Below are 11,846 nucleotides of genomic sequence, written 5' to 3' on the forward strand. Positions count from 1 at the left end.
AGCTTGGACACAGATCGGGTACCTGACAGCTCCCCCTCCTCACCAGCATGAGTTCCACCAATCAGAGGCATCACTGTGGGATTGTTCCGGATTGTGGATAATGAAGTACTTATCCAAGACATCGCAAATAAAAGACATTTATCTCAAAACAAGGTTGGTGCCCCAAGACCCGTTGGCATCTATATGAGCACAAACAATCGTTTAGTCACGTGGTAGCTGGTTTTAAGTCTACCATTGACGGTAACGATTTTATGGCTTATACCCTAATTGTTAATGACGAAATTGCATTGTATTTTTACTTCAGAAACCCGCTGTGGGCGGCAATGTTGAGCTCTATCTCCCCAAATGCTAAACTACCTTCAACATATGTTGCTCATCTATATGCCAAATATACAGTATATTTATGAGCACTGTAGCATATTTCACTGGCTGGTTGTTCCTGTAAAATTTCTGACATGGATTTCAAGAAAAAGTGAAAACTCTTCATGGCTTAATGAGCCAAGGATTAAAGCTTCCTTCTGCATTCTGAAATGGCAAACATGTACATATCACAGCAAAAACATATCCCTAAACAGCAATTGTGTATTCAGAACTTTGCACAGAAAGCACTTTTAATGCACCTTTAAACCTTAAAGAAGCCACATCAGCAGCATCTTGCCTTTGAGAGAGGATTGCGCAAAGCAGATACATTTAACCTGCATCTGGCCTCTTTGCCACTGAAACGGCTGTAATGGAGATTAAAAAGCTCCAAGATCTGCTCACCTGGCACTCACATGAACAGGCCTGAGCTTGGAACAAAGAGATTTGGTGTGCAGCAGAAGAGCATGCATATATATTGTGTTGAATCAAAGTGTGCAAACATCACACCTGATGAACAAACTTGTTTATGGTTGTTTTTCACCGTAGCAGTTTTAGTAGCCTTGGGAAATTAGCGTGGTGCAGCAAATTGAATTTTAATTTCCAGTGTGATAATCATCCGTTGCTTTAGATACTGCTTATTTCGAACAGCACAATTTCCCAATTTTTTAGATCAAACCACTAATTGCAACAGTTTAGTTGCAGCCATAGTTTTGTTCACACAGTTTTATAAATGTGACTCACCTATATAGAGGGATGAGTCTTTTTTCTTCACATGATCATCGATGTAGGACACCCCCAGGGGCTGCACCGGTGTGGCTCCGATCCCCAGCAGGACCTGAGCTCCAATCAAAAGCAGGTACATCATGTTGGTGTTCGCCCTTTTTCCACATATCACGTCCTCAGCCAACTGAACGTCTTTGCTGCTGGAGTTGGAGCAAACATCCCGACCCATGTCAGTCCTCCACATTTCCTCTATCTCATACTGCTTAGTTAGAAACTCCGGCAGAGCTGAGAGAAGGGCGCCAAGCGCCATGACGATGCCCCCGCAGCCGATCAGACGGGGCCGATGTGCTTTGGCCCCAAAGTAGCTGACAAACAGTATCAGAGCCAGGTTGCCTATCTCAAAGCTGCTGGCTATCACTCCTACGTCAGCACTTTGCAGGTTGAACCGCCGCTCCAGGGTGGTCAACACACTCACCTAAAAAACACAAGACACAAAATCATAACAGGCTCATGGGAATGATGCTGAATGCAGCCAAAAGGTAGCACAAATACAAAACCAAGGATGTGGGAATCTAATGTGACCAACTGAAAGAGACAATCCATTGTATGATTTATCAATGTAATGTACAGTTGCAATGCGATCAGTGCATTTTCCTCATCAGTTTTAAACTATGCCTTTCCATTGGAATATATGAATAAGAAGCTGTTCAGATGTTTCACTCTGTGGCTCCTCCCTGGAAACAGGCCTCTGTTTCTGATTAGCTGGGCACAGCAACATGTAGCTTCAGTGGAAACGGCTCATCACATGCTTCTCTCTCTTTCCCTAGAGGTCATCCCCAAGAGCTAAAGCCTACCAGCAACTTCCAGCTAAAGCAAATGCAGCAAAATGGTTGTTTAGCCCAGTTTGGTTTGTTAACTGTAGTTGTCACAGTTTAAATATAACAAGAAAATAATTTTTTTCAGTTTGCGAGAGAGTGCATGATCTGTGTTAAACACTAAGTTCATCATATTTCAAAGTCAAAGACTTTATAATGAATCTGTTTTAAAGCAGAGCAGGAATGTGTTAGCTTGTGATATATGGGAATAGTCTCTCTGTGCCACGTGAACCACAGTATCACATTTTAAACATAAGCTATTTTCAGATCTGTCCCAAACTGTCCTTGAAAGGGCATCACAATTTTCCATTACCCCAATCTGTGACGGGATTCTGCCAACACAAACATCCCTGCATGATGAATCAACTTGTGTTTTTTCAGTGGAAAATGTGTCCATGCTCGATTATGCTCCAGGAGGCCAAATGTAATGGTGACTGATCAAAAGTATTTATATGAGAATGAGAGAATATACATGAGATGTCATTGTCAACTACAACAAATACTGACTGGACTGGAGAGCCTTTTTGCTTTGTCATTGCAGTAAAAAATAAATAAGAAAATAAATAAATTTGTCCTTTGTGACTTTATGAAGCAGAAGTGACAGCAAGTTGTTCTTGCAGCTGCTCTGAACACAGCTGCAGTGACATCTTCACTACACATCAAAGCATCAGGGGGATGGTTGTTTGGAGCGGTTTGACCAAGAGTTCTTTTAGTGGCATTGAGTAGATAGAAAACTTTAGAATGAGTCATGACGTCTCTGCCCCTCTGGTGGCTCTTTCTCACAAAATGTTGTTAAAAACAAAGCCAGGCTTCAATAAACTCGAGAGAGAGCTCGACCGTTATAGGATTTTTAAGGCTGATACTAAGGGTGCTCCGATCAGGATTTTTTTCAGGATTTCTTTCACCGATTGCTGAAAGCAGTATTGGTTGATACCAATCATAGGGTCTATTTGAAGCCTTCTATTTATCATGTTGTATATTTATCAAATATTCCTTTTAATAGTCTTAACAACAATGCATATGTATTGAAATTAACAGAAGATAATGTATTGTGAATTATCAACAGTTTACTTTTATTGACAGTAAACATTCAACATTCCACTTCCTCTATTAGAAACCTACCTTAAACAGCTTAGAGCTTAACAAATAAGCCTTTATCTAAAATTGAAAAAAAACGGTCATTGTTAATTAACACAAACTTAAAGTGTATTTAAACTTAAAGTGCAGAGCAAAGAAAAAAATCCACATATCTTGGGATGTCAAGATAAAAAAAGGCATGAGGTATAAAGTATTTCAGGCTTGTCATCCTGCTGTAATGAACTGAAAATAGAAGCCATGAAATAACAGTCATACATGTTTAGAGAATATATCAGTAATTGTTTGGCTTTTTGTCCTAGCTCAAAGTCCAAAAATTGTCCTTTCAATCACTGCAGACCTGTTTTCAGTAGTAGTAACAAAGTAGTTTTGTCAACTTCAGACAAATCCAAACTTTAAATGTTCTTTAGCTCCTTTATATCTAACTACATTTAAAGTGCATAGCATGAAAAAAAAACTTCACATCTCTTGGGATTTCAAGAACTGCATATTAACAGAACCACAGCTACACTGTCATGAGGTCTTCTGTATCATGATTCAATGAGAAAGACAGAAAAGGAATAGAGATTAGTAAAGCCATATAGTAAGTAAGTAAGTAAGTAAAAAGTACCTAAAAGGTAAAAGTACCTAAAGAATCCTAAAGGTTCCTTGTTAAGCATCAATGCCAGATTTTTCTTTAGAAATATAAGCATCTCTGTATTTTTGGCAGACAGCTTGTTCCTCTTCTCATCTACAATATTCCCTGATGTACTAAAAAGTCGCTTGCTAGCTACACTTGTGCATGGTGCACAGAGATAGGCTCGTGCTGCTTGTTCGAGAGCGGGAAAACGACTTTTATTGTTTTGCCAAAAAACAAGTAGCTGTCCGCTCTGTGGGATGACTGGCTCTGATAGGTAGAGGTTCATCTGCCATGATGTTAAGCTGCTGATGTCACCGCCACCATGTTCCCCATCTTCATCCAACAACTCAGCACCCAGCTCGTGGTACTTTCTCGGTGCCAGTCGCTTCAAAACTCGCCTCACCATTTTGCTGCTCCTGTCCAGTGACTAGGACATCAGAAAGCAGCCCGCGAATTTGGGGCTTTAGTGCGTCGGAGATATATCTGTCTTTATACATTTTTTTGTTAAAAAGAAAGACAAAACATGGATTTACTTTAAAAAAAAAATAAGAATCAGAAATACTTTTTGATCCCCAAAGGGAAATTGAGTTAAGTTACAGTCTCTCCATTCAAGAAAAGAAATATGTAACACAGCATAGACAAATTACAAGAAAAAAGAAAATAGTGTTTTGTTATTTAATGCATTTCATAGTTTATGCTTTGCCCTTGCTTCGATTAGTGAACAAGTCTTGGCCAAATAGGCAATAGCATACTCAAAATTTGCATTTTTACTCTGTTGTCTTAACTATTCTTATAAATGTTTATTTTTCTAGTCAATTTAGTCAATTTGAAGGAAATGCCAGCCAGCCTGCCCATAAAAAGATTAGCCCACTGTAATCGTTTCAGGCATGGGCCCAGTCAGATTTTCTTGCAAGATGAATTAGAAAGCCTACTTGAGAATTAAATATATTCAATTAACATTGAAATTATTTAAATATAGTTTCATTCTATCAGACAGAGAGAGAGAGCGAGAGAGAGAGAGAGAGAGGTGTGAATGAAGTTCTCACTTCGGATCGAGCACTGTTGCGTACACAGGCGCTTTGATTGAATGTCACTAAATCTGTTCTGGACTGCTTCCAACAACGTGGCTTTCAAAGATTTTACACCGTGGTCCGTCTCAGCTGTTTTCTCCAGAAGAGGAGTTAAAGGTCTGATAGATTGTATAACATCTGCAGCCAATGCAGCTGATGAGTTGATCTGGTGCGTGAGCTCTTCAAAAGGGTCAAGTATAGAAATCATATTTTCCACCAATTTCCACTGGCTGCCGGTGAACATGGAAGGTAAGTCATAGTCAGCTCCATAAGCACATAGGGCACGCTTCTGTTCCATCAGACTCTGTAGCATATTAACTGTACTGCTCCACCTGGTAGGTACATCCTGTTGTAGCCTCTTATTAGACTGGTCAAGTTGGTTTTGAATATTTTGAAGTCGAGAATAGGCAAGCTGGGAATAATTGAAATGGCCGACGATGCGTCTTCCACAGGCTATTATATCAGTGATGCTGTGTTAAAACTCTGTCGGCAACAGCAAGCTGCAACGTATGAGCCATGCACGGCAGGCTGGGTAGATCTGCATCCCTCATGGCCTTTACTATGTTCTTGGCATTATGTTCTTGCACTTTTCCCCATGCGCAAAACATGTTGCTGAATGCGGCAGCAAGTGCCTCTACGGTGTATGACCCTGAAAATTCTTGAGAATAAACTCTTTTTAGTTCAAAAGGTTTTGATTAATAAACTGCGGAGTTGGGCTTAACATGGACATGGGACATTCAATTGAATTCCAAATGTCACTTGTGAAGCTAATTAATGTGATGTTGTCATCTTGAAGGAGTTCCCAGAGATGCTCAGCACTTGTTGGACCTTTTGCCTTCACTCTGCGGTACAGCTCTCCCCAAACCATCTCGACTGGGTTCAGGTCCAGTGACTGTGGATGTGCAGCACTCCGTCACTTTTCTTCTTAAAGTGTTTCTTAAAGTAATGATGGCCACTTGTTTTTCTTTACTTAGCTGATTGGTTCTTGACATAATATGAATGTAACAGTTGTCCAATAGGGCTGTCGGCTGTGTATTAACCTGACTTCTGCATAACACAACTGATGGTCCCAACTCCATTAATAAGGCAAGAAATTCCACTAATTAACCCAAGGCACACCTGGGAAGTGAAAACCATTTCAGGTTACTACCTCATGTAGCTCACTGAGAGAACACCAAGAGTTTGCAGCGCTTTAAAAAAAGCAAAGGGTGGCTACTTTAAGAAATCTAAAATTTAGGACATATTTAAGAGTTATTTCACACTTTTTTGTTAAGTAAATAATTCCATATGTGTTCATCCATAGTTCTTATGTTTTCAGTGATAATCTACAATGTAAATAGTCATGAAAATAAAGAAAACGCATTGAATGAGAAGCTGTGTCAAACCTTTGGCCTGCACTGTATGAATTCCATTATTTTGGCCAATATTTCCTTTTTTTCTTGCGGTCAGTACTGTAGGGTTGCTGTCGTTGCAATGTCTCTGTTACAGACAGCTGAGTGAGTGGCGCCGGAGCTGCTACACGACCCCGCTCTTTCTCTGCTTTAGCGCTAGCTAACTTTGAAAACTCCTTGTATTCCTTTCCATGACTAATCTTCAAATGTCTGATGAAGTTGGTGGTGTTGAAATGTCTTTGGAGCTTTCCGCCTCGTGGAATTTCCTTGGCACACATGTTGCAAATCGCTAATGTATTGTCTTTTTCAGACACTTATAGAACTGCCAGACCGGTGAATGTAGGGAAGCTGCCATTTTAGATGCGGGTAGAATTTTTTTCATCTGATCGGTCTTTATGAAGACCAACGATCAACCTATTTAAAGCCTTAATCGGCCGATAACGATCAGTGACCGATCAATCGGATCACCCTTAGCCAATACCAATACCAAATTTTGTTATTTAAAAATGTTTATCGGACAATATATATTTAAAAAAATCACTAAAATAATATATTAATTTGTTTTATTGTGACAACAGAACAGAGGAACATCAAATGTATTAAAGTTCTGATAAATAAAATGTATAAAAATACAAACTTAAGATATCAAACTTAAAGTCCTTTGAACAAAACACATTGACAAAAAAAAAGAAAAATCAGTGTTGCCAACACGGACATTGTAGAGTTCCCTCTGGTGGACAAACTATGCAACGACATTGCTCATAACATGGTTGAAATTCCGTTTTTATTATTAAATATTCATTTCTCAGAATCATTTATTTTTCATAAATGATTCTGATGAATAAAATCGGCCGTCATAAATGCTGATGCCAATTGGGAAATGCCTAATAACGGCCGATAATATCAACCCGTCAATAATATTGATCAGGCTCTAGTTGACATTAGCTTAAGCTCTGCATAGACTGTGACACTGCAAAAAAGTATAGTAAAGAAGCAAAGCCATCATCCAATCCGATCACATCCCATCTCGTTACAAGGAGCATGGTCAAGCAGAGTGACTGAACGCTTCTGCTCTCAGCTCAGTAGTGGAAAGAGTGAGTTAATCCCTCGTCTCCAGGTTCAACATGTTTATGCACTTTCACTCTGATTTAAACAGGCAGCCTTCCAGGAGGATTACACCCAGTATAAATTATACAGGAAAATTGAGTGGATTACATAGTGGTCAGTGTGGTCACAGCCACATTTTCTCCATCGAAGTCAAACTGTGGAAATGTTTAATCTGTTGCATGGCAACAAAACAAACCTCGTCATGTTGTGCAAAATCCCTACTTCACTTAATAGAAGAGTCATGTCGAGCAGAAATGATCTTCCAGACTTGTTTTTCAGGGTCTGTATTTTCAGCAAGCAGCAAAAAAGCAGCTAAATGCTGAAATTTACTTCAGCACATTAGGGTTTAGCACTGACGTAGAAGTGCTGAAATTGTGCTATTTGAAAAGGGACAGCTGGCGTTTTTAACTGAAGCCTTGGCTTTCATTCCGTTTACTACAGGTTGACTGAAGGTTAGCTAAAAGTATTTTAATTGCTCGGAATTAGCAATTTTAAAGCGTTCTTTTATTGGTGTCTAAAATAACCTGTAGTGTTAGCCATGTGCATTCACTTTATTTTTTAAGTTTCTTAATATTTATCTATATGAATAAACTGTCTATTATCCTTAATACAAAAAATGTTCGAACTTAAAACACTTGTCACATTGGATTTTTAAACTTCTAATGCTTTCGTAAGGGCACCTGACGTCAAGTATGTAAATTCTGTCTGTAAATTGCTACACATGTGTTAGGTAATAAAAAAATCCCAAAGCTGACACAGTGATAATAAATTACCTGAATATATATATATGTATAAATAAATAACCTTAATTATTTGACATCTCAGAATAAATTCAATTAATGAAAAATTAAGCAACTAAGTAAGTAATATCTAGGCAAACAAATGCTCTTTACTAAATTATATGTAATATGGTTTTAAAATGACAATGCTCTTTATAAAATAATTGGGCCTCTCCTTCCTTCGTAGGCTCAGCTGATTCAGTGCGACTGCAGTTTGACAGGTTTGCTCAGCTGAGACGAACCCAGTTCAGGTGTTAGTTGCACTTCGCAGCTCTGAAGTGTCAGAAGATGTTAGTTAGATGTTACTATAACAACCGTTTTTTTCACTCCAAACTCGTAAAACAAGGACATTTGGACAGTGGCTGTTAGCGTGAGAAGCGACGCAAAAAGACCCGTTAGTAGAAGGCACCAGGAGGAGCAGCAGCAACACAGGGTTTGAAGATGTCGTAGCACTGAGAGCTATGGTAGACTATGGTAGCGAGTAGTATGAAAGGCCAAAATCACAAACAGAGCTTCAAAGGGCTTAGGCCACATCTACTACGCAACCCCAGAGTTTTCAAACCTAAATGGGGGCAGCAGTTTAAAAATGTCTCCGTTTTAAAAAGCTTGGAAAAGCTGTAGTATTGTGGATGAGAGGCGTAAACGTAGCCAAAGATATTAGTTTTTTAACCAAGACGTAGTAGTGTAGATGTTGCATTATCAACTACTACTGCACTTACAATCTGATGGAGTTACTCCAGGAAAAGTGGGAACAATACACATGTCCCTGTAGCTTAAGATTTACTGCCTCTCTTTGTCATACAGTATATCTTAAACTAAATAACTTTGGGTTTAAGATTTCTAGTCAGACAAAAAAAGACATCTGAATACGTCAGCTTGGGCTCCGGGAAGTAGTGATTGCCATTTTCCTCCTACCTTTTTGACATGTATACACAAAATGATTTATTCAATTACTCAAAAATATTCTGCAGCCGTTAAGTCCATGAGACCAAGTCACCAACTGCTGAAAAGAATCTGTCCATTAATTCACTATCACTTACACAAAAACTGTAAAAATAAAAAAATAACAAAAGTTAATTTCTGACAACTGAGGATAACCTAAATGAATCCGGAAACAATGATACTCAAGTCTGTTCTTCTGTGGTATTTGCCTTTGCAGGTCGACTGTGTGTTTACTTGCAGCCAGGCTGCTAAATGCCTTGTACAGTAAGCAGCTCACAGAAAGCAAAGGGGGTCATGATAGTTGAGCTTTGTACCCTTACTGCCAGCAAGCGCTCTTTAGTCCCATCATTCAATCACCAGATTGTCTCCAAAACATAGTTTACCTAATGTCATGACCACAGTAGGTAAATAAAGCTCTGTGTTAATTAGCTCTGTTGTGTTGATGAACAAAGTAGGCCTGAAAAGCACCATATGTTTTTGTGAGTATGGCAAATAATTTCCACCCTCACCTGGTTTATTGTTCAAACAGTTTGAACAGGTGTCCAAAGCTTATGTGTCATGGAAAGCAGAACAATTGTAATGTTGGTTTTATTAGAAACAAACGATAAAGAGGATGTCTGCTTTAGGAAATCATCCTGACTGTGAGTTGCACAGACGTGCTGTCGCTGCCCTGAGCTGCGGGATGCTTGATGCTCAGCAGGTCCACTAACCAAGAAGATAAGATGTTCCACTCCAAATATGGCAAAGGCATTCAAGTTTTAGACTATTAATTGTGAGCAGCCCGAGGAAACATGTGATTCTTGGAGAATAAACATAGCTTATGTCGAAACTAAATGTTCACAGTGGCTGCCTGAAGCTGTTAAACTCCTCTGGGACGCTTTGAGGAATATTTTGGAACGTTGTCCCACAAAATCTATATTAGAGTCTCTGCACGAGTTCAGATCTTTCTATGTTTAACTGTTTTCCTTGCTACTGCATCGTGAAAATACACCTTTTGTTTGAGGTGGTATGAGAAGAGAGGACGTATTGAAAAACTTATTTCATTATCAATTAATAGTGAAAGTGAAATAGTGAGTAAAAGTCAGGAAATAACAGGGATGGGAGGTGGTTCTTGAGGTAAAGTAAAGGATAAACGGTTAAAATAGCTAAACGTTGAAAAGACCTTTAGCTATTTTAAAGACTTAGGTAAGAGTAAAGAATACAAAATAACTAGTTAGCATTAAAAGTAATGACTAACTTTAACCATTTCAAATGATTTACTAAAGTAATGGATAAACGGTTAGTTAACGGTTGAAGTAGTTAGCTTGCTAACGGTTGAAGTAGTTAGCTAGCTAACTATGTAACAGCTAGCGTTAAATAATAGTTTACTACAAACGTGAATTGATATATGGTTGAAACATTCAGCTTCAGTCCAAGTTAGTTAGTTAGTAATTTTAGAAGTAAGATTGCTGACCAAGCCAACCTTAACATAATAGTTCAGTTAACAATATCCATGTTTATATAATTAATATAACGTTATGAATATAACGTTACGTCAAATGTAGCTATAGCTAATATATCCTAAAATGGCAGGGTCTCAGTAACAGTGTGAATCCCGCATAAACTCGGCTTGTGTTGCACTCACCAGGTATGCTCCAACTGTGCCCTGAGCCAACATGAGGGCGCATTCCGATATCAAGAATATCTTGATATTTGAGAAGCATGAAGAGTTTTTGCGGGGGCCGTCTCCTTCCAACATGTCCCCGCCGCTGCGGTCCGAGTCCCGGTGCTTCTTCACCTGCATCCTCCCTTTACTTTACACACACAGCACCGCGAGAAACGGAAAGACGCAAGAGGATGACCGGGGGACGACACTGGCAGGTACAGTGTCTCGCTTTCCCCCTGAAGACTACATTCGCGGTGCTCCTTGTTACTGTTTCCCTTGATTCAGTAGCTAGTCTTCATACATGTGCCAAGCTACAAAACACACGTCCAAACTCCTCGGGGCTCTGCCGGCAGTATGCGCCTAGCAACATTGCCTCTTCGTCGACGTACAGAAACATGTGAACTCCCTCCTGAGGTGTAGGAACAAGTAACGTTTAACCACGCGGGCGCGAATATCCGCCAAATTGCCGCTTTTAATTTTCGCTGCGTGGTTTTCTGGGTTTCAGCTGCAGGTGAAGGTACTGTTTACAGCCGTATTCTCCCTCTCGTCAAACTCCTGCCGCTTCGGACTGTCAGGTCCTTCACGCACAATGACTGCTCTGCTCTCCGTCTCCGCGCTCCCACCTCTCTCTACTACTCTCCTCCTCTGTCAGCATATGCACGCTTGTCCCTAGAGGCGCTGTGTAGCAGGCCGCATCACAAGTCTGCTCAACTTGCCTCTGACTTGAAAAATCACTGCAGTAGTCCTGTGGGACCCTAAGTGTGTTTGTGTATGTGGTGTTTAAAGTGACTCACTGCCATTTTGTGATGTATCATTTCCCCACAATAAATCTACAGGGATTATATCTGTGGGGCTGATTGGGATTGTTAAATCTCAGAGCTGAAACTAAGGATTATTTTAGAGATTAAACTATCTGAGAATAAAAGATTTGGATTTATCAAAATAATTATGTTAAACATTCTCTTTTTCCGGCTTCTCTACTGTACGACTGTGTTGCTTCTCTGTGTTTTCAAATCAATGTAAACTGAATATTTTTGGATTATCTATTAGATGTATCCGCCAACAATAAAGTCTTTCTAACTATTATATCTTGCCTATATTGTATTTTTAAATAACCTTGAATTATCCCTGATAATCTCCAACAAATCAAACATAACAATGAGTGGCAAAAGAAAACAATGAATAGTTTGTGTTCTGTCAGTAAAAGTGATTAGGGGTGCTACTATAGATATGTTCATTA

At 39.4% G+C, this 11,846-nt stretch overlaps 1 protein-coding gene across 2 annotated transcripts in view; it reads right to left on the bottom strand.

Annotated features, from left to right (window-relative positions):
• The window catches only part of slco3a1 (solute carrier organic anion transporter family, member 3A1), a 50,387-nt gene extending 39,098 nt beyond the window's left edge, over positions 1–11,289 (bottom strand). Inside the window, exons 1-2 of one of the 2 annotated variants that reach the window (XR_004657482.1) lie at positions 10,586–10,744; positions 1,102–1,558 (exon numbers count right to left, since the gene is read on the bottom strand). Coding sequence is in view for 1 of the 2 variants with exons in the window: in XM_034878248.1 (XP_034734139.1) it covers positions 1,102–1,558; positions 10,586–10,744 (616 nt within the window). In the remaining variant the exon portion in view is untranslated. Of the gene's footprint in view, positions 1–1,101; positions 1,559–10,585 lie in introns of both variants that reach the window. The other variant, XM_034878248.1, reaches the window with a different exon arrangement.
• Positions 11,290–11,846: the final 557 nt, after the last annotated feature.

Source organism: Etheostoma cragini, chromosome 8, assembly GCF_013103735.1.
Source record: "Etheostoma cragini isolate CJK2018 chromosome 8, CSU_Ecrag_1.0, whole genome shotgun sequence".
In the NCBI taxonomy this organism is placed as follows: domain Eukaryota; kingdom Metazoa; phylum Chordata; class Actinopteri; order Perciformes; family Percidae; genus Etheostoma; species Etheostoma cragini.